General features: G+C 34.1%; 1 protein-coding gene across 1 annotated transcript; it reads left to right on the forward strand.

The window, feature by feature from the left end:
- The first annotated feature begins 3,138 nt into the window (after positions 1 to 3,138).
- On the forward strand, positions 3,139 to 9,711 carry SLITRK6 (SLIT and NTRK like family member 6). Its single transcript, XM_039248281.1, has 2 exons — positions 3,139 to 3,591; positions 5,949 to 9,711. The coding sequence occupies exon 2, from the start codon at positions 5,973 to 5,975 to the stop codon at positions 8,493 to 8,495; it is 2,523 nt and encodes an 840-aa protein (XP_039104212.1). The 5' UTR covers positions 3,139 to 3,591; positions 5,949 to 5,972; the 3' UTR covers positions 8,496 to 9,711.
- Positions 9,712 to 24,640: the final 14,929 nt, after the last annotated feature.

The following is a 24,640-nucleotide window of genomic DNA, read 5'->3' on the forward strand; positions in this document are numbered from 1 at the left end:
TGACACTAATTTGGTATTATTTCCTTGTTTAAATATATCTTCAGAGAATGAAATCATCAATGAATATTTAAAATCCATCTATAGTATTATAATCCACAAAGGGTCACCAAGGGTTATATTTCTACTTTCAAAATATGTCAATATGTCTCAATCTACACCACGGATAGTGGAAAGACCTTTCTCTTCAAGCCTTCCAGATTCTTATGTTAAAATCAATCAGACATACGTTTTTATTTTACCACTTAAATGTGACACTAAAAAAAAGTGGGCAAATGCTCTGATGTAGAGCTAGTTCTATACAGCATAAATCAATCTCTTTCACTGTCACTAAGTTTTCTTTCCTCTTTCCAATGCTTAATGTTGATCTTTTCATTCTATTTGTCCCATATGCCTTATCAGTCCAACAAATTCCATAAAATATTCTTCTGTCTGGCCTTTGTCACCATCAGATACGTAAAATGATTCCCCACCCTACCCGCCCCCCATCCACGTGAGCAGAGAAGGCATTCTTGAGTCCTGGTGTTACGGCTGTGCACTGTGCTGCCTTACGTACAGAGCTGCTCTAAAATGACTAACAAAGGTAGGTTTATTTCTTCTGGCTGCTTGGTAATTTCACTGTAATTAGAGCTTTCCTGTGTGTCCCTGAAGATGCACATTCTAAGAAACAGTTAAAAGTCACAATAAAACATAATGTAGACTATGTGGTTAAAAATAATTGATTACTTTTTAACATCATCCAATATGGAGTCACTGGGGGTAAATTATGTGGAAAGACTAATAAAATCTAGTATTAATTATCATCACTTAGTGAATTTATTGTTAAAACTTGGAAAAAGATACACCAGGAAAGTATTTTTCTGTGTAACAATTGGAAATTTAAAATAATGTTAAATTAAATGTTGTCCAATAATCAACAACACATTCTGCCATAAACAATTTGGAAAGAATGGCGGCATGACTGACTTAGTGAAAAAACTGAGGAATTAGCATTAACAAATTCTAGAGAAGAATGGATTTAGCCATAATCAGTTTGCATGTACTATTATATATTTTTACTATTGAGTTTAATATAATGCTGAGTAATTCTTTACCATTATTCCTTTGAACTAAGTTCAAAGTTACAGGATGCCTCTCAAAGAATTCTTTACCCAGCCATTCTTTGTGTTTCCCATCCAAAATCTAGGAAAAAGCAAAGAATAATAATTATAAAAAAGGGGCTGGAGTTACTTCTCCTCTTCCTTACCACTGAATTGACCACTAATATATGTATGAGGACAACATGTCATATGTAGATAAGGAATTTGAGGTAAAAAAAAAAAAACTTGGATTATCTGCTAGGTGTACATTATGGATAAAATAGACACATAATCAAATTGGAGAAAATGAGAGAAACCTGTGTCGATCTATAGGGAGTTTAGTTCTACATGTCCACCTGTCTGTTTGAACCACAGGCTGTTTGAATCGCCACAGACTGTACTTCCAGAACATTTCTCCTGTGGCCTTGCTTCCAAAATTAAAGGAACACATTTAGAGAATTGTGTGTACAGTGCTGGGAGGAAGTTATTCTAGTTCCTTGTTTTCCCATTGATTCTAACTGCATGTTGTCCCTACCTATCTAAATCATTAGATTGAGTGAAGTTAATGTAACCTGGCCATCAGCTAGCAGCAAATTGGGCCTAAGATTAATTCCTTTTTTTTTTCTTTGTTTCCTTTAGTCTCTCATTCCTTATCTTTATCATCTTTCCCCACCTCCTTATCTGTATCATTATCTCTATATCATCTTAAAACACACAATGTCAGGAAAATAAATGAGACACTTAATGAGTAAAAAAATATAAAGGAATGTGAGGATATTAAAAACTGCTTCAAAATCCATATCTTTTAAAGCAACTATCCCACACTAAGAATATGAAAACTTTATGAATTTGAATGCATATACTGCAGACAGTCATTAAATAATAACCCAATCTGATATTCTCCCATTTTGATGATTTAACCTACATAAAAATCTCTTTTTTAAAAATAGCCTCTTTTTATTTTCCCTTGAAATGAGACCTAATATTATACAAGCAGGCTCTAGAACCTATAGAGAAGGGTATTTCTAAGTATAGGCTATTTCAAAATGAATAAATAATAGTGTCTAATATATTCATTTTGGATGTGAAGAAGTTCAGGAACTTAGAATGCAGGTAGAAGCAATGATTTTTTAAAACCAGGCATTTTGAGAAATAAGGAATCTGACAGTTGAGAGTTTTATTAGTGATGATTCAGAAACTTTTGAGAGTTGAAGAAACAAGTAGCTTTATAAATAGAACCTTTTTAGGAAAAAAAAGGCTCTCTCCAGTGAGTACCATAAAAACCAGGATATTGTAGTTTCTACATATTCAATCTACTTGTTTCATTTTACTGAAAAGACATCATTTCATATTTTGGAGAGTGATAAGTAATGTTCAGTTAACAACAACCATCTGTAATAAAGTTTCTCGAATGTATTTTATAGTAATCATACTTCCATTCCAAATAAATATTATCTTAACTGCAAAAGAACCTCATTTCTAGTCTCATTACTGAACATTAGCTGTAGGGAAAGAAATAATGAAGTATATTACTTAGAGTCTCTGGCATGAGGCTTTAAAAAAATCAAATGGTGAATACAAAAATGCAAATATTGCAGGAAAGTAGTTCACGTGAACACTTTAATAATCAGTGCACCATTTCAACCATAAATACCAGTAAAAAACAAAATAAAAAAAAAGCAAAACCAAACCTGAAGCAAATATTCTACAGGCCACATGCTGACAGCTTTTCTGCACATGTGTGTGCAAACAGTACAGCACTGTGCTGGCTGAGAACTTAACATAATGTGTTATTTAGCTTTTATACAATGTTTAAAATGGTACATCATTATTTCCATCAGAATTTACTTGCACTCTCTTTGGTATTGAAAGGGAGGGGAAAGGCCATTTGCAGAAAGAGGAGGAGTTGAGCGGTCCCAAGGTGGAGCTGTCTCTTGTGTTAAATGACACTGGCTGGGTAAAGCACTCTGCTAGGGAAGGGCTTAAAGGCTGAGTCAAAAGCCAAGAAGTCTCTTTTATTTACGCCTACCTCCCAGCCCTTGGCAATCTGACTAATAACAAACTGAGCTAACAAGAAAGACTAGAAAGGGAGGAAAGAGACCACTGCTGCAGCTTGGATCTACAACCTAAGAAAGCAAGAGGGATCAATCCCAGCTCTGTGAAACATCTTGTTTATTCCCTGCGTTCAGCAGCTTGCAAATGGTTAACTATATGCAAAAAAGTCAGCATAGCTGTGAAGTATGCCGTGAATTTTAATTGGGGAAAAAAGGCAACTGCTTCAGGATGATCTTGCATGCACTCTGCCTGAAATATTTTCAATGAAATGCTCAGCATTTAGTCTTTGAGCTGAGGCTTTTAACTTTATGAAGCAATGGGACCTGCCAAAAAGTGAAATTTGAGAAGAAAGTACGTGGTGGTTGGTGTTTTCCTTTTTAATAAAGAAGCTGAATTTACTTTGAACATCTCTTCCAGCTGTGCATTACAGATAACGTCAGGAAGAGTCTCTGCTTTACAGGTAAGATGAATGTTTTCAGGCTTTCCGAATACCTATTTCTGCATGATCTTAAAGTGGTTCAATTTGCATATTTGCCCTTTAAAAAATAACTTTGCATTAAAAGATATCCAGTTTCATTCTTACTCATGGGCACAACTAATGCTGTAGCAGATGCCTGTTTTCTGCGAGCAGCAGACAGTCCAACAGCTGGCTGAACAAATAATACAAGATGCCACTATTTCTTTCATGACATGCAGTGTGTTATTGGAAACTAAGTATGTGTGCCTTCTGAAAGAGAGAGGACTTCCAAACAGAGTTGTTGAATTTAAAACATAAGCAGAATATTACAAGATTCTTTGTATTTTGTATGCTGCTTTTATTATTTCCTGACTTAAAAGTAAACATTTTTGACCTCTTTAACATTGGATCAGATGTTGTCAATATAGAACCAGTCTTCAAATTTGTGTGTATTTCTGAAAAGATTACAAACAGTGCTTTAGGACATTCTGAAGAACATAAAATGAATATAAGATTATAAAAATAACCAGATATTGTCATCTGAAAGTTATTTACTGTTTTCTCAAGATGCGGTGACTGGTGAAATGAGTAATATTTTTTCTTAGTAATCTATGAAGAAGTACTTTAGTGTTTGTGGAAGCTAATCCACAAGTTGAAGACTTCCAACTGTAAGTCGTTGGATTCTAAACATAGACTCTGAGCTGTTTAAAATCAATTTCCCCATGGAAACATTTAGTCTGCTAACTTTTCCTTCATATAGAAAGGCACTATGATGTTTTATTTCTTCAGTTGCCTTTTACCATTCAGAAACTTCTTACTATACCTGGTTTCAAAAAAACAATATATTTTCATGGGATGAAAAATTTTTTTCAAGATTCTTTATTGAGGTTTGGGGATGTTTTATCAGAATGTGAATTTTAATTCGGTTCAAAGTTATTGTTCACATTCCATTAAAAATAAATGAAAGCAAATACCATTTGGAAAAGTTGAAGAGTTTTGAGATATGGTGTTTATTTACCTTTCAATTTAATGTCTATAAACTTAAGGTGCACTATTTAAAGAAAAAAATGCCACTAAATGCCATTAGAGTTATATGTATTTATCTTATCAATGCTACCATCTCAGGGTTAGAATCTTTTTTAAAAAAATTTCAGCTGCGTGTCTTAAATTTTTAAGGAGCCACAGTATGTGATGCTGTTATCCTCAACTGTCATTTTTTGTTTACCATATTAGAGGCATCCTCAAATGTTTCAGTATTGTGCCGTTTTAGAGTTCATTGTTTGTGACTCTAAGCCTTATTATAAAGGAGATCCACTGTTTAATTATGTGATGACATTCAGTGCCCTAAAGCCTGTTTTAAGATCTCATTAGAAAATCATTTGCTGGAAGTTTATATAAGGCATTGCTTATTCTTTTTTAATAGCTAGAGATGTGTTTTAAAGCTCAGTTTTTCTTCTTCAGGTTTATGATATTAACCTCATACATAACAATTTAAAAGCAGCAGGAAATGTCCTACCTTTAGAAATTCAGTATATAGTCCAACAAGTGAAATTTTAATGGGCACTCTTACCCATATTTGTCTAATACTATCAAGACTATACAAACTGCCCTAGACAGCATAGGTTAAAATGAAATTCTTTTTATAGTGAACTACCATCTTACATGGTCAGAGACTCATTTTTCCTCAAGGTTTTTAAATAGATGATAAAATCAATAAGTATCTTGAGCCAAAAATTAAAGCAGCTTAAAACACAGATACAAGTATTAGATGTTGTATTGTGATGTCCAGTTCAAAAATATAAATAAATAAAGGAAATGTGTTATTTATGCATATGTGCATACATGTATACATACATCCATTTTTTCTAACTCTTTCTAACATTTTTACATTCCCTACAGTTTTCTCTGCTTCTGGCTAATATCATGTATTTGTCTTATACTGTAAATCCTTCAGCCTTAGTGTCATCAACTTTGTGTAAAAAAAAAAAAAATCAGCCTCTTCTTAAATATACACCTTTGTATCATATCAAAGTACCGATGGTTCCAATTAAGCAGCACCTCTCTCATGTATTAAAATGGAGTTTATTTGGCAAATGTGAGCACGACTGATGATATAATATTTTAAATTCTCCGTGTCCTAAACTTTATATTTTTATCACAGGGCAAGTTCAAAGTACAGCAAAACATGCTTGTCATCGCATTAGAATAAAATAAAACATAGCTGCAGGAGGTATTCATAGTTTCAAAGTAATATATATTATTTTCCTTTTGGAGAAAATCCTATATTTTGTAATTGTGAGGTTCATCTCCCCCCTTCCTCTGCCCACTAAAGTGCATGGCTATTGCATTTTGTTTTACAGAATCAGATTTCATCACATGACAACATGAAGCTGTGGATTCACCTCTTATGTTCATCTCTCCTTGCCTGTATATCTTCACAGGCCCAAACTCCAATGTCCTTGGCCAGAGGTTCTTGTGATTCTCTTTGCAATTGTGAGGAAAAAGACAGCACAATGCTAATAAATTGTGAAGGTAAAGGTATCAAGAAGTTATCCCAAATAAGTGTGCCACCATCACGACCTTTCCACCTAAGTTTATTAAATAATGGCTTGACAATGCTTCACACAAATGACTTTTCTGGGCTTACCAATGCTATCTCAATACACCTTGGATTTAACAATATTGCAGATATTGAGACTGGTGCATTTAATGGCCTTGGCCTTCTTAAGCAACTTCATATCAATCACAATTCATTAGAAATTCTTAAAGAGGATACTTTCCATGGACTGGAAAACCTGGAATTCCTACAAGCAGATAACAATTTCATTACAGTGATTGAACCAAGTGCCTTCAGCAAGCTCAACAGACTTAAAGTGTTAATTTTAAACGACAACGCTATTGAGAGTCTTCCTCCAAACGTATTTCGGTTCGTTCCTTTAACCCATCTAGATCTTCGTGGAAATCAGTTGCAAACGTTGCCTTATGTTGGCTTTTTAGAACACATTGGCCGGATATTGGACCTCCAGTTGGAGGACAATAAGTGGACCTGTAATTGTGACTTATTAGAGCTAAAAATTTGGTTGGAAAACATGCCTCCACAGTCTGTAATTGGTGATGTTGTCTGCAACAGCCCTCCATTTTTCAAAGGAAGTATACTAAGCAGACTGAAAAAGGAATCAATTTGCCCCACCCCGCCAGTGTATGAAGAACATGAGGATCCATCAGGATCATTACATCTGGCAGCAACATCTTCAATAAGTGAAAGTCGCATGTCAACCAAGACAACACCTCTTCTAAAACCAACCACCAAAGCACCAGTTTTGATACCCTATATTACAAAGCCATTCACTCAACTTCCAGGACCCTACTGTCCTATTCCCTGTAACTGCAAAGTACTATCCCCCTCGGGACTTCTAGTACACTGTCAAGAGCGCAATATTGAAAGCTTATCAGATCTAAAACCTCCTCCACAAAATCCCAGAAAGCTTGTTCTAGCAGGGAATATTATCCATACATTAATGAAGTCTGACCTAGTGGACTACTTCACTTTGGAAATGCTTCACTTGGGAAATAATCGTATTGAGATTCTTGAGGAAGGATCATTTATGAATCTGACAAGATTGCAAAAACTCTATCTAAATGGTAACCATCTGACCAAATTAAGTAGAGGCATGTTTCTTGGTCTCCACAGTCTTGAATATTTATATCTTGAATACAATGCAGTTAAGGAAATATTGCCAGGAACCTTTAGCCCAATGCCTAAACTTAAAGTTCTCTATTTAAATAACAACCTCCTACAAGTTTTACCACCACATATTTTTTCAGGGGTTTCCCTAACAAGGATAAACCTGAAAACAAACCAGTTTACCCATCTCCCTGTAAGTAATATCTTGGATGACCTTGATTTATTGACTCAGATTGACCTTGAAGACAATCCCTGGGACTGCTCCTGTGACCTGGTTGGATTGCAGCAATGGCTACAAAAACTAAGTAAGAACACAGTAACAGATGACATCCTCTGCACTTCTCCAGAGCACCTGGACAAAAAGGAATTAAAAGCACTAACTAGTGAACTTCTTTGCCCTGGTTTAGTCAATAACCCATCCCTGCCAACTCAAACTAGTTACATAATTGTCAGTACTCCTGCAACCACAACGACAGCCGATACTATTTTGAGATCACTTACTGATGCTGTACCACTATCTGTTCTAATACTAGGACTGCTGATTGTGTTCATAACCATTGTGTTCTGTGCTGCAGGGATAGTGGTTCTTGTTCTCCACCGCAGGAGAAGATACAAAAAGAAACAAGCAGATGAGCAGATGAGAGACAACAGTCCGGTCCATCTCCAATATAGTATGTATGGTCATAAAACAACTCACCACACTACTGAAAGACCCACTGCATCACTCTATGAGCAGCACATGGTGAGTCCCATGGTTCATGTCTACAGAAGTCCATCCTTTGGCCCAAAGCATTTGGAGGAGGAAGAAGAAAGGAATGAAAAAGATGGAAGTGATGCAAAACATCTCCAAAGAAGTCTTTTAGAACGGGAAAATCATTCACCACTCACGGGGTCAAATGTGAAATACAAAACCACAGACCAAACAACTGAATTTTTATCTTTTCAGGATGCCAGTTCTTTATATAGGAACATTTTAGAGAAAGAAAGAGAACTTCAGCAACTGGGAATCACAGAATACCTAAGGAAGAACATTGCTCAACTCCAGCCTGACATGGAGGTACATTATCCTGGAGCCCATGAAGAGTTAAAATTAATGGAGACTTTAATGTACTCAAGGCCAAGGAAGGTATTAGTGGAACAGACTAAAAATGAGTATTTTGAGCTTAAAGCTAACTTACATGCTGAACCTGACTACTTAGAAGTCCTGGAGCAGCAAACCTAGATGGAGAGATTGAGGGCTTTTGCAGAAATGCTGTGATTCTGTCTTAAGTCCAATCCTTGTAAATAAGTGCCTTACATGAGTGTGTCATCAATCAGAACTAAAGCACAGCAGTAATCCTATGGAAAAAAAAACAGAAGAAAAAGAAACTCAGGGATCATTGGGAGAAGCCATTGCATTATCTTCAGGCAATTTTTGCCTGCCCCCTGATAAAATAAATCCTTGCATGTAAATCGTCCAAGGATTATAGTAATATTTCTCCATATGCTTAAAAGTGTTTCAGAAAAGTCCTCTTGCACATCTAAGAGGGTTGAGTATTTAAGCAACCCTTATTTTCTTGAATTACTTGACCAGTGGATGAAATAGAATTGGGTTTTGTCATTTAAAAACTATACCTGTATATGTAGTTATTATAATATGTAAGGAATATATTGTTTCTATAATCAGTATATATCACAAAAATGTACAGTGTCAGATACACCTAATTTTCTTGCAATAAAGGCAAAAGGACTGGAACTTTAAAATTACCACTAGTAATAGTAAAGAAAAAAATAGAAGGTGGAATTAGTAGGCTATGAGGGGCCCAAAACTTCAAAGTTTTCATGTGAGGGTTAGAAAAATACCACTGCTATGCTTTCTGAATTTAAAAACAGGAGTGATTAATAGTTCAGGTGGATGAATAAGCAAACTTTTTTGGTTTTTCTGCACATTTTGTGTGGACAATCTTATTGTTAATGCTGCTGTGAAATAAGGTATGTCATTTGTGCTCAAAGTTCATGGTTTCTCTTGGGATATTTTGAAAATGCTACTGATATTCAATTGTAAATATGATTAGTGCATAAATTAAGTTTGGTTTCTTTCATAGCATTAATCCTCTGTAAATCTGAATGACCATGATAGAAATATGTTTCTTGTGGCAAGTAATAATTCACAGGTGTAAAACAAATAGGAAAAGTTGTGTTTTTAAAAATCTTTATTGACGTAAACTGATAGTTGCCATAAATTAGTAGCAAAAGGCACGTCTAAGGGTAAGTGTTTTAAGTTGCCTCAAGAATGGGACAGTGTAGCTTTATTTTACGAGAAAGTATAGCTAGATTTCTATGAACTATTTATTCTGTACAGTTTTGTATATTTTTGGTTCACAAAGGTAATTATTCTTGGGTGCCTTTCAAGAAGATTAAAAATACCACTCACAACAATAAAAATAAAATGAAAACTCTCTTTTTTAAATGAGCTTTCTTCAGTTAATCTGATCTGTAATCTAATCAAGTCAGGATTTACACAAACACACACATGCACTTATGCACATGCATGAGGAGGAAGATTCTCTCTGCTATTCACACAGAAGCATCTTGTTCACCATCTGCACAAAGGCCGTATTGGGTCTGGGTATGATTCACATGGAGCCAAACCTAAGTCTGACTAGTAGTTTTCCCAGTCCAGCAAATCATTTTCCTGCTCACTACAAATGAAAGTGATTTCTTTTTCTTCTTTCTGATTACAGAACCAATGACACAGCAGATTTCCACAAGGCAAAATGGAATTAATTAAGGTGATCTAATTCTGTCTTCTGAACACCATGCAGATCCATGCACAGGGTTAGGAAGGAACATATTTCAAAGTAGAAAGGATTTTCTTTAATTTACTTACTACTATTTTAGTGATTCCTGAATGTTCTATTAAATGTTTTGGTTTTCAACACTCAAGTGTCTGCAATACTAGCAAATTATACATTATTTCCTTGATTTTGAATAAGAAGCCTTTCTGCTGATAATGGCAGTAAGGATCTGTACTTCCTGGTATGAACACTACTTATGAGTCTGTTATAAAATCATATCACTAGGTTTTCTTTTAAACTATTGCATATATTAATAGAAAACAGTCAATAATTATGTATTAAAAAGGTTCAATGAAAGCCTAAATTTCTCCATCAGGGCCCAAGATTGGAAAGAACAAAGACGAGAATTCTTTTCAAAGTTGTACTCACTAAGGGAAAGATCTTTGTGCACATGGAATGCTAAATATGTTTCTCCACTAAAACACATCAGCACAATAATGACTAATAGATCCTCCAAAGCATGATTTTAAAAGTTACACTCTAAAGACAAGAACAAAGCAAGAGGAGATTTCATGTTATTGCACTACTTCTATTCACTAGGGTATTTGCCAATATTTTCTGATCCCAATCAAGTACACAGAAGTATTAGAAAGACTTAAAATGTTCCCGTGCCTGGAGGATGCTTGGAATGGATCCATGAATGCAGACAGAGACAAGTCCTCAGGAACATTCTTCTTTTTGGGGTGGGGTAATTTTTTTAAACCTTTATTCATTGTTAATCACCTAAAGTAATAATATTCATTCTTCAGCTTATATCAAGATGGAAGAAAGTTGTTTACGAAGTTATGTTAATATATCCTTCAAATTAAATATAACTTCAAAACTAAAATCCAGTGGAAGTCTGGATTCATGGTGTAGAAATCATTATGGTTTCCAAAGGGTAACAAATTTTATTTTATTTTTTTTAAGTTTCTTTATTTTTTTGAGAAAGAGAGAGCGAGAGCAAGCAAGCACACTGGGGTGGAACAGAGACAGAGGGAGAAAGAGAAAGAATCCCAAGCAGGCTCCACACTGTCAGCACAGAGCCTTGTGTGGGACTCAATAACAAATTTTAAAGGCTTAAATGTTTCAGTGGAATCTGTCTTCTGTGATATGCTTCCCTACTAGAAGTAGTTGAGAGTTGAAAAAGCTAGTGATGGTCTTTAACTCTTAACGGGTCATGTGACCTGTGATAATCACTCAGAACTTTGGTGATTTTATCTGGGTTTTCTATTTCTTCTCATTCCTACTAAACACACATTTTTATTATAGTCTCCGTTTGATTATTTGCTTAAGTGGCCAATGTGGTTTCTTTCTTCAACTGCGAGGTTCAAAGTCAAGTCTGAATTCAATATCCCCAGCTTTATTCCCATGTACCTTGGCATTCTAACAAATAAACAAACAAAATAAACATAATTATCCTAGTTTTTTTTTTCTAGATGGACATGGAAATTACATTTTGCTCATTGCATATGAGTGCAATTTCTGATTTATGTTTGAATCTTGAATTTTTGTAGGGTAGTGATATTAGTGTATAATCATACAGAATCAAGTCTTTTTAATTGTGTCAATCTGTTAGAAATAGATTGCATTAATCCTTATTTAAGAAATCATTTATCGGGGCACCTGGGTGGCTAAGTTGGTTAAGCATCCGACTTTGGCTCAGGTCATGATTTCACGGTTCGTGGGTTTGAGCCCCGGGTCAGGCTCTGTGCTGACAGCTAGCTCAGAGCCTGGAGCCTGCTTCGAATTCTGTCTCCTTCTCTCTCTCTGACCCTTCCCTGCTCATGCTGTCTCTCTCTCTCTCTCAGAAATAAATAAAAATTAAAAAGTAAGAAAGAAAAAAGAAGAAATCATTTATCACTAAATTACCATGAAAATTCTTACCGCAAATATATGAAGTTATTTTCAGGTAATCTTCCATTGATCTCCAAACTGGATGGAGATTTTATAATATATATAAGAAAGGATGGTATCAATAATGATGGTTCTCCCCCTTGAATCAATCTTTTATAACATGGAAGAAGAAAGCCTGTCTTTACTGCTCTAATAGTAAGTAAATTGAAGTACCAGCTAAATAGCCTTTAAGCTGCCTTGATGTTTTCACCCAATTAATTTAAAAGGCTTAGGCTTTGATCTGGGATTGAGAAGCATGATATGCGTATCCCCTTGTCATTAAACACAACTTTTAAAAATATAAATAACTAATAAAATGAGATTGAGTCTTATACGTGTAATTTATTTTTGTGCTTTTTAAAATTTTTATATTTTATATTTTTATTCTTCTGTGGTAACTGATATACAATCAAACATTTGAAAAAGATGATGGATACTACCAACTTAAAGAATTGACAGTAAACGGGGTGCCTGGGTGGCTTAGTCGGTTAAGCGTCCGACTTTCACTTAGGTCATGATCTCACGGTTCGTGGGTTCGAGCCCCGCGTCGGGCTCTGTGCTGACTGCCAGCTCAGAGCCTGGAGCCTGTTTCAGTCTGTGACTCCCTCTCTCTCTGACCCTCCCCTGCTCACGCTGTCTCTCTCTCTCTCCTAGAAATAAATAAAAAAGAAAACCTATAAAAAAATAAAGAATTGACAGTAAACATTTTTTGATATAAACAGACGCAAATAAATATCTAAGGAAAGCTCAACAAACACTTCCACATATAAAATTTTGTAAATAATTATCACTGGAGACTCTTCTCTACATGAAAAGAAAATTATCCATGTGCATAAAGTGCTGACTATTTGGGAAGAGAGGTTTAGGTCTCTCGGTAATTAAGAAATGTTTTTACAATGAATTTAAGGATTCCTCTCTATTTCTTTTCCCTGAACATTTTTATGATACAAGCATGAGTGGCTGCAGTTTTCTTCTTGAGAAGATGGGGAATTCTAAAATTTTGTTCTTGATAGGAAAGGAGACAATTACCAGTCTGACTCAGTAGGAATGACCCTATATCTAAGCACCCATATCAAGAATGATCTCATTGATAAAGAATGGATAAGTTATTAAAAATACAATATTCCTTTTTGCATTTTCAGTTCCACACATCCTGCAACAGATATTTGCCCGAAGATTCCCTGAGGTTTATAACCATAACTGTCTCAAATTAAAAGTTGGATATAATAGTTTATCCTTGAATTATAAGAGTTATAATATTAAAACTACATTAACAAGTTTCTGTATTATATGGAAATAAACATCAGTATCTGCTTTGCAGAACATTTGTTTTTAAAAGAGGAATTTATGTTTACTATATATACATTTATTCTTACGTGTATGTAATATAGAAGAGATAGCCAGATATAGAATTCTCTTCTGACTGCTTCGAAAACATAATCAAACAGACAAGTACTCTTCTATTAGTAAATGTCTTTCAGCAGTTTAGTGAATGAAGGATAGAAACAATTCAAAACAACAAATTGCATATACACACAACACACAAACATTCATGTATTTCCAATAAAATAATTTCAAATTATACACTTTTGAGTGTATACAGTACTTTTGTCTCATAATTGTAAAACATAGAAAGCAGAAGACCTGAACTTCCACAAATAGTTATCACATCCTACATATCTTAGGTTCCATCAGTAAGAAAATTGGCATACAAGTAAGCTATTTTGACTTGCTCCCTTAGAATAAAATCTCTGGTCATTTAGTCATCATGTCATCATATTTGGCATTATAGATGGCCTTGAACAGATTGTACATACAAAACTAATGATTTTTTGCTCCAATTAATGCCTTCAATTTTAAATTCAGTGTTATCAGTGATGAAATCACCATTAGTGAATGGATGTTAGTGTATTTACATTCCATTCCTTGATGGTATAAGCAATTCAAAGATACATAAGTCCCCATTGGGTTTCATGATTCATATCTATCATATGGTAATATAGCAATACATGGTAGAAAAAGAAAGTTAACAATAGAGTTCAGAGAAGTCATGATTGTAGATGAATAAGATCAATTTAAATGCTACATATGATTTCATCTTATGTCTAAGATTTTCATAGTCACATTTTGGGGCTATTCCTAGCATTCTGCAGTGCTTTACCAGGGAAGACACTGTATTATGATACAGCAGACACATTTCTCAAATATCAGAACATCATAAACTTCTAGAGTTTATATATTCTATTTTTTTTAATTTTACAAATAAAAAGGCTTGACATATTTATCTTGCACTATATAACTAGTAAGAGTAACAAGATCAGAGTTGGAATCCTGTTTTATTATTGTCATTTTATTGGGTTTTGTTTTCATCTCAGGGCTGTAGTCTTCACCAGACTGTCTGTCATAGCCATGCATATTTATGGATCATGTAGAGACACAGAAATGTATGTCTTAGCTTCTGTATTTAGGTAGGACACCCTTTTTCTAAACACTTAATTGAAAGAAAAATCAGACATTTCTATAACTCTAGACATATATTATGTAACTATAATTGTTCAAAATGACATATGAGCACATTCTAGATATAGCTAGAAAAGTACTAAATGATTAAGTATATTGAACAATGTGCACCTGGCAGAAAGAAACTTATTATATAGTTTTTCTTTCAAATTCAGAATAATTAATTACTATTTATCAATAGCCTATATATATTTAAACACAATTTAGTAAGAATTTACTTTCTCTTCTATTTCATAGGCTCAAATATTGACAAAGAAAATATAGTACAGATAGTTCTCATGATATATTGCATTAATTAAAAACGTCATGTATAAACATGTAATTTAAATTTTTAATGTTTTTAAATTTATTTCTGAGTGAGAGGCAGACAGTGTGAGCAGGGGAGGGTCAGAGAGAGAGGGAGACACAAAATCTGAAGCAGACTCCAGGCTCTGAGCTAGCTGTCAGCACAGAGCCTGACGTGGGACTCAAACTCATGAACCGTGAGATCATGACCTGAGCCAAAGTTGGACGCTTAACTGACTGAGCCACCTAGGTGCTCCTAAACATGTAATTTAAATGTTAGAATTATCTTAACACATAGAGATCATGGTATCAGATATTTTCATTATTCTATTTTTAAGACCTCTACTTGAAACAACTTCATCCCTTTGCTAGTGCTTGTAGGTTAAAATAAAGATTATCATTTCAATGAATATATCATCTGTATCTTATGGAAACAGCTTTATAATATGAGTAATTTTTTATTTGTATGTTTAAGTTTATTTATTTATTCTGAGAGAGGGAGGGAGAGAGAGAGCACAGGAGGCACAAAGGGAGCCAGGGAAGAGAGAAAATTCCAAGAAATCCAGCTTATCATTTTTAAAATACAGATCCTGCCTTTGATCGTATCTATAAAATCATCACCGTGTTCTAAGTCACCTAGATTTTGTCTGATGTTATCTTCTAGCAGTTTTATAGTTTTGATCTTTATATGTAGGCCTACCATACATTTTGAGTTAGTTTTTGTGAAGCGTGTAGTGCCTGAATCTAGATTCTTTTTTTTTTTTTTTTGTATGTGGATGTTCATTTGTTGAAAAGACAATATGATGGATTTAAAATCACATACGATTTATAGGACACTTGAGTGGCTCAGTCGGTTGACTGTCTGACTTTGGCTGAGGTCATGATCTCATGGCTTGTGAGTTCAAGCCCTGCATTGAGCTCTGTTCTGACAGCTCAGAGTCTGAAGCCTACTTTGGACTCTGTGCCTCTACCTCTCTCTGCCCCTGCCCCTTGCTCACACTTTCTCTCTCTCTCAAAATAAACAAACATTTAAAAAAATTTAAATCACATGCAATTTAAAAATAGTTTATTCACAATATAATTTCATTGTAGTCTTTATATTTAATATTTGAGTACAAATAATGCTATGCATTATTCCATGTCTGAAAGAGTATAACGTTTAGAACAGAAAAATGTCAAGTTTTAAAGATTAGCATCATTGGGTCTGAATTACATGAACCTACAATGTTATAACTGAGTTTAACTGGACTTTTCTTAGCAGTGGTGCTTTATAAGATCTGCCCATAAGTAGATTATACCCATAAATTTACACAAGTGATGAAGTCATATAAAACTTAGTGTTTGCCTACCAGACACCTATACCCAGTTGTATGTGCTTTATATATATTTAGTTTAGCCTTCATACCAAACCTGCAAGTAATGTCATTATCCCCATCTTACCTCATTAAGTGAATGAGGCTCATGAAGTTAAAATGCCCAGAGTTAAACACAAAGCAGCACTCAAGTTCAGATTTCCCTGACTTAGAAAATTCTACCTTCTACTGTCTTATCATTCCTCAACTCACAATGATCTCAGAAAAAATTTCAAAATGTGTAACCATGTCATGTGAATGGGTTAAACACTACATTGTTCACACTTGCAAACATATTTTTTCATCACATTTATCATATTGTTTCAATTTTGAGTATGCTTATTTAGCTTCTACTCATGCCTTAAACTTATCAATATAAACAGTAATCTTTGATATTTAAGAGGTCTCCCTACCATTTGTTTACATTTTATTTAATTTCAAAAAGAATTATTGAGAAACACATGTATTTCAGACACTGGTGAATCACCTCATTAAAGATTCCTCATCATTCACACTTTCAACATTATATCTCTGATGTATATGAGAACACAGGAGTAAATTTGCCTAATTTTAAAAATTTTATTAATGTAGGTAATTAAGAATTAACAACAAAGTTTGCTGTAAAATAAAGAGCTTGGTTTCCATTTATAAAATCTATGTCCTGATGCCTTTGGATTTTTAACTCTATTCTCTGTGTCCTTTTTCTTCAGAGACTCATCCATAAAGTCTACTCTAGGCAATGCTTATACACTTTCATTAAGAAGGAGGTCATGATTTTTCCACATGCCCTACATTATGCTGTACAAATAGTCACAGTTTTATTCTGTCTTCTCTACTCTTGATGGGCAGCCAAAGGCATGCAAGTCATGCATAACATTCCTGCTGGTTATAAAAATATGCAGGTCAAGCTCCACCTCCATGCCCTGCACACACCCACTCTGAAAGTAAATTCTCTGCCACATTTTAAAGTCTGTGTCTTTCATTCATCATCTGCCTCTGAACTTGTAGGAACTCTAAACTTACCTATCTAGTTTCCCATGGTGGATTCAATAGTCCTCATGAAACAAGTTCTAAGCAGTATTAAAAGCAAAATGGAATAGAAAGAGTTCATAGAGATCAATTTGTAAAAGATTATAACTTGAGGATGAAAAGTAGGAGGTTGAGGGATTGGATAAAGATGGTTGTTTGATTCCTGCCTCCTTGTATTCTTGGTCTTTTCCATGCTTGATCTTCTTTTCCCATCATGTGATCATTAACCTCCCATAGACAAATGGTTGCCAGGGCTCCACGAAGGTTCATGCTCTAGCATCCCTTGGGACATGCGTTTTACTGTTTTATTTTTTCCCCAAGTAGATTGAGTTTCCTCTTTGAATTATTGCTGTTACTTCCAAGCTAAAACAAAACAATCAAAACACGTTCTCTCAATTAGAGCCACACCCAGATGTAAGCAATTTACATGTAAGGATATGTAAAGGAGATTTATCAATCGAAAAATCATATGAAGCTTTGAAACATGGAATTTCAGATGAGTAAAATAGTAAAGCAATCATTTCAAGAGTAAAAAAGATGCTTTGAGAAGGGCAAGCTGTAGACTGTTCTGTTACAGTACCCCTCGGTAAGATGTGTCTGGATCACGGATAATTCAGTTAAATCAATTCAATATTCCTAAACTGGTACATAATTATAGAATGATATACCTAGCATTTTGAGTGGATGGGTACTCCAGGAACATCAAGTCTAGTGTCCATCCAAGGAAATAATGTCTCTCTAAAAAAATATGATCACATGATACTAGAAGCATGTGGAAAGAACATCTGGTTCAGGGTCAGAAAGACAGGAATTCTAATTCGAACTCCATGCTCTATTACATGACCTTGAGAAACTTATTTAAACTATATGAGTCAAAGTTTTTCATAAAGGGAGTAATAACTTACCTTTCAGAGTTGATTTTATTGTTTATTAACACATATAAAATAAAACCTCTGCTTGTACATTTTCAGGAAAGTTCAGAGAGAATTATACTGTAGCAGTGGAAAAGCAGATTTTCTTTAGGAAAAACAGTCAGATTCTCTGAATTTCATATCTCCTATTTTTTAAAAAGATAAATAATAATAATATCCTAATAATTTTAAGATTTTTGAAGCTTACTGAGCACTCTATGTAAAGGGAATTTGAAAGAATTCATTAAAATATAAATATTCATTTTTTTAAATTAAAAAAAATTTTAATGTTTTATTTATTTCTGAGAGAGAGAGTGTGTGTGATCAGGGGAGGGTCAGAGAGAGAGGGAGACAAAGAATCCGAAGACAGGCTCCAGGCTCTGAGCTAGCTGTCAGCACAGAGCCGATGCAGGGCTCAAACCCACGAACCGTGGGATCATGACCTGAGCCGAAGGTGGAGGCTTAACTGACTGAGCCAGCCAGGCACCCATAAATATTAATTTTAACTCCCATTGAGAATTTACTAGTGCTAAATTTTAGGAATTCATACCTATTTTCAACTCCGATATTCCTCCTTTACACATCTCTTAACTTTATTTTCCATATGATAGCTCATTATATATTTTAAAGAAGATCATTGTATGTATTTTTATTTATTCCCATAGTACTGTTTACCTAGGATCATCTATACAATACCATTTGTTGTAATACACTTTATAGTAAAAGTGACAGGTTTTTTTTTTTTTACTATATGTGTAGATTAACTTCAGTACTAAAAATACATTTCTTTATGAAATGTATAGTTATTTTTATAAATCCAGATGGAATTGAGTAAAATACATACACACACAAAGTTGGGAAGGAAGTTGAAATAAAAAGATATAAAAAGATGTAATTTTTATTCCCTTTCTATTCAAAAAGATAAGACAACATAATTTCTTTAACTTACCACCTTACTTTAAAATACTGTGCATGCAGGGTGCCTGGGTGGCTCAGTCGGTTAAGCGTCCGACTTCAGCTCAGGTCATGATCTCACGGTTTGTGGGTTTGAGCCCAGCATTAGGCTCTGTGCTGACAGCCAGCTCAGAGCCTGGACTCTCCCCTGCTCACTCAGAGAGACTGTGTTTGTCTCTCTCAGAAATAAATAAAACATTAAGAGGAAATTAAATTACTGTGTATGCTTTTCTAAATAACCTGTAATTTATTTTTTTTATTTTTTATTTTTTTTAGGTAAGCTTCAAGCCCTGCACGGATACCAATGTGGGGCTTGAACTGGTGACCCTGAGATCAAGACCTGAGCTGAGATCAAGAGTCAGACACTTTACTGATTGAGCCATGAAGGCCTCCCCCAACCTGTTCTCTTAAATAAAATGTTGTATCTTTTTGTTTCAGCTGGATTCAAATGATAAATACATTTCTTTGTGATGAATCACTTTCATATATATTCAGATAGGAACCAGGCCAAACACTCATAATTTGGAAGGAATACGAGAAATATATGACAGTATAAAATATAAGACAGTGTGAAAATACAACAGTAATATTAGAATAATATGAAAAAAAGTCATTTGTCAGGAAGGTTACACTTAGTGAATGAGGAAGGTGTTTGCCCTATAACAGAAGGATTTCCTTCTGTTTTCTCTTAGGATAAAAGATCCTAAGTGCTGTATGCTTGTGCTGCAATAATAAAAAACAACAACAACAAAAACTGGAAATTACTGATTTCTAATCTAGGAAATATGATTTTCTTCCTAGCTCTCATATTATGTTACACAATCATGGAACACAGATTCCAACAAAATAGGGAGAGTAAAACTCTCAGCACTGCTTGGGATGACATAAAAAATAAAGTATTTAGCAATAAGACAGATGCATCTATGTGTTAATGTATGAAAACACATGAAATAATCTCAGAATAAAATTTCAAAATTATATTTATGCAGATCACAGTTCCAAAAATACATTACTATTGATGTCTAAAGGATTTAAGATGAGGTAATGTCCAAACTCATATCTTACAACATATCCGGATGCGATTAGACTTCAGTTTTACTACAGGATCATAGTTCACCTAATAATTTCCTATTGCTTTTGTTAAAGTTAATACTGCCTTTTCTGTATTCCTACCACTCTTCTCTGTAGAGTCCAGAATAAAGGGGCACACTATATTTGAGTTTCTTTAGCTGATTTTTAACTTCTACAATACTTTTTTTTTTAACCCTCGAGGAATAGAATTCTACAAGAAACTAATTACAAGTGACCTTGACCTTTTCACTTGAAAATTAACTTCTCTGATAATCAGTCTTTTTGCTTTGAAATTTAGTAAAATAATAATACAATGACACATAATTGTGTAATTAGTATAAAGTTCAAAGGAAACATGAATTGATCTAGGGCTAGCTAGTGTTTCATCTTAGGGTATTGAATCCTTTCAAAAGAATTTTTTTGTTACCCTTCACTTCAGTGCATGAGTCACACAGACGGCAATAAAACATCAAATAGAATAAAAATAAAAGCATTTAATTGTTGGAGCTCTCAAAATTTTTTGAAGACTCAACCTTTTGCGACTCAATTATAAGAAGTGTGAAGTTGTTAACCAGTATATGAAGATATGTGAGGATCTTATTTGTAGATCTTATTTGAAGAACAATTATTAGTTAGAGAGATTAAATGAATATAGTTCAGTGTTGTGGCTGGGAAGAATGATATGTACGTAATTCAAGAAGCTACAGTTCCTTAGGGATACTTAATTTTGCAGTCATTTATGACTATGTTAATAAAAGATAGGAAATTTAAAAATCTAAGATAAAAAGCAAATAAAAAATGATATGCTATATTGCTTAAATTACACAGAAGGTCTCAGGAAAAATGAGTGTCAAGATTTCCTTACATGGAATTTTACAGACTTTTCCATTATCTTTTCAAAAATCGTCATATGTAGCCAGAACTTAAATCACTGGGTGTTTAAGTAGTGTAACATAAGGTGTCCCACAAACTGAAAGTAAGTGATCAGCGGCATAAAGGAACTTCCAATCTTTCGTTATTTTGACTAGACATAACATTGTTGGATCAGGTGAATCTATTCCCTCAACCTTAATTTTAGTTCATAGCATCAATCTTATAAACAAAGACACAATCTTAGCTGTTAATAAAAATGCCATTGACATTTTTATGTTTATGCCATTGACGGTTTTATGTTTAACGTTCTCATTTTTCCCCTTATCCAGAGTTGAATGTGCTAGGAAATTTAAAAAATGGCAGAAAAGACATACAAACTTACAGATAATTCGCGTGTGAAGATATTCAAATGAATCTTTTCTCTTTTCTAAAAAGTTTTGTCAAGATATCTGGAGAATTGAAGAAAATAGTATCTGGAAATATTGAGAGGTACTGTGGAAAGTATTATCAAAAGAGTTCCAATTGTCTAGTATCCAAAGGAAAACAATGTTTATGAAAGAGAAGAAATATGTAGTACCTCTACAAAATTAAAAAAAATAATAATGTATGCTGTTTTAATAACTTTTAAAATGTTACAGAGTATCATAATACAATAAAAGACATTTAAATTAATATTAAAGAAAGGTTAAAAAGCATATGCCTTTTAATTGGAGGAGAGTTTATAAAGGAAACAACATTTTGACAACCACTGCTATGATAAATAATAATATTTAATGCCTCATATATATTTAAATTTTAAATCAAAGCAAAACTCTTAATACACGCATCGAGTGTTAGTTATTCTACCTCATTTACATTTTAATTAAGCAACATCTTCGCTATTAGAAGACACTATTGCAATATCTTTGGGTTTTTTTCCTTCCATTTCACTATCAAATAGAGACTGAAGTAATGAGCACTTAATTCAGGCTTTGGATGGTGTCAAAATATTAGCACGATTGGAGGTAATAATGCGTAGGTGGTTGTGAATTTACTCACTTACTGAAATATTCTTCACACGCATATTGAAACTATTCTCTCCTGGGTACTTAGAACCCTATGTATCCAATGTGGGTAAAGGGAAAATTGGGCAGTGGTGTTAGGAAGCCTTGCTTATGACAGGGTTACCATCTCAGCAAGAGTTAGGCTTCCTGACCTGGATTTTTTTTTTTATTAATTTTTTTTTTTTAACATTTGTTTACTTTTGAGAGAGAGGCGGGGAGAGAAAGAGAGACAGAGCATGAACAGGGGAGGGGCAGAGAGATGGAGACACAGAATCCGAAGCAGGCTCTAGGCTCTGAGCCGTCAGCACAGAACCCAACACAGGGCTCAAACCCACAAACTGTGAGATCATGACCTGAGCCAAAGTTGGACGCACAACTGTCTGAGCCACCCAGGAGCCTCTTCCTGACCTAGATTTCAACATCAGCATGAATTCAAGTAATTCCTTTTAACCTAGAACCACCTTAATTCTATTAAGTAGAACCTAAGACTCTTCTGACAGGTGCCTAGATCATGATAAAGTGAGATAATATACACAATGCAACGATTTGCCTTGAAAGGAACATGTATTTATATATCAGTAAGGCCTGTTGAGAACCTATTTTGATGAGGAATTCCTGGAAGTTGAAAGAGTACTTATGAAATAGAATTTATTTTTCTATAAGTATTTCCTAACATTTGGTTATTTTCAGGGTTGTAAAAGTTAGATTTAAAAATATAATTGGAACAGCCGCCTGGGTGGCTCAGTTGGTTAAGGCCCTTGATTTCAGCTGAGGTCATGATCTTATGGTTTGTGAGAGATCAAGTTTCACATTCAGGCTCCTCACTGATAATATGGTGCCTGCTTGAGGTTCTCATTCTTCTTCTCTCTCTCTCTCTGCCCCTCCTCTGATCTCTCTCTCTCTGTCTCTCCCCATCTCTCTCTTTCAAAATAAGTAACTAAGTTTAAAAAGAAAAGTGTAATTGGGGCTTATTAGTTCAATAGGTCTGACTCATTTTGCTGAGTGAAAAGTGTAGGATTAGGCATTATAAGGCATAAAATGTTTTTAACCAACAAAATTTATTCTTCCAATAGTATTTCATTTTATTAGAGGACTTATCACACCAACCAAAATATATAACCAGCTATGATTAATTTTGTAAAAGCATTGTACACAATGCCAATGTCATTGAAGCTTTAGTATTAGTAACAATTTCAAAAAGTAAATGGATATTTTCATTCAGTGATTGCGGAGCAAGAATCCATAAGCTAGAATTAAAGAAACACTGGATAAGGCAATGGAATCAGGGAAGATTTCTGGAAGTGAGAGAAAAGTGAATATACTGAATTTATATAAATGATCCCCCCCAAAGAGAGTAAGATAGTTACTAGGAATAGGAGAAATACAAGGAAGGGAAATGATTTAGTAAATTGAACAGTTTATAGACTACAGAATTTGAATGGTAACAGCTCTCATGAAGAAAGACAAGATAACTCAGAAGAAGAATTATAAGTGGGTAATTTTTTATCAGAGTTCTCATTAAATTTGGGATAAAGCAGATAAATGGTATAGATCAGTGTAATCCCCAAATCACTTTTATTTTGGCATTTATAGAAAATTAAATTCTATGTGTTTGAGCACCTAAGACAAGTATTTTCAACATTTCCCAAAACCTGAAAACAGATTAATGCCTAATTTATTTCATTGTTTACTAAGACTCAAAAACTGACTCCTCCTAATTTTCCAGATTCACTCTGAATATTCCATCTCTGTAATTCATTTTTTAGACAAAATGACCTGTAGATCTTTCTGTGAATATTTTGTGCACATCCCCATATATTATCATTGAATTATGCTACATCTTCTGTCTCTGAAACAGTCTACAACTTCCCTTCTCAATGAATCTTGCCTCAATGTCTTCAATAGTCTTCATTAGACATTAGTATATATTATCGTTGTCTTGTCCTTACCCAATCTGTTTGTGGACTGCAAAAATTTTGATGTCAGAAGGTATACTTTATATTTCCTGTACTCCTGGATATAGCCATTGAATATACAACAGGAACTCAAACATATATCCATAATTCTATAATAGATTTTTTTCTTTTGTTAAACTCTATTAACTGTTTGAGATCCCTGTTTTTCCTTTTGCATATAAATTCTGTTGAAAATCTGTATTCTAAATATTTTAAATCAATGAACCAATCTGTGCACTAATCCCTTAAAACAATCTGAATTTGATACCACCACTAACTTATTTTCTACGAGGCAATAAGCTTTGTTACTATTACCATGTATATTTTACATCCCAAAATTTAATTATTGAACAAGAGAATTATAAATATGTGCCAGGAATGTTTGATTAGTTCATTATATACAAACTGTAACTAAGAAAATGTATTGCAATAATAACACTTAACATGACATTTACCATCTCAAACAGATTTTTTAAGAGTGCAATACAATATTGATAACTGTAAGTAAAATGTTGCACAGCAGATATCTAAAACTTAACCATCCTGCATAATTGAAACTTTATACCTGTTAATCAGCAACTCTATTTCCCTGGAGGACCACCTTTCTACTCTCTGCTTCTCTAAGTTTGACTATTTTAGGTATCTTCTGTAAATGGTATCAT

The sequence above is a fragment of the Hyaena hyaena genome, unplaced genomic scaffold (assembly GCF_003009895.1).
Source record: "Hyaena hyaena isolate Hyena2069 unplaced genomic scaffold, ASM300989v1 scaffold_309, whole genome shotgun sequence".
Lineage (NCBI taxonomy): Eukaryota > Metazoa > Chordata > Mammalia > Carnivora > Hyaenidae > Hyaena > Hyaena hyaena.

Coding starts and splice junctions, on each gene's coding strand:
- SLITRK6 (XM_039248281.1), top strand. CDS start 5,973: ATGAAGCTGTGGATTCACCTCTTATGTTCATCTCTCCTTGCCTGTATA.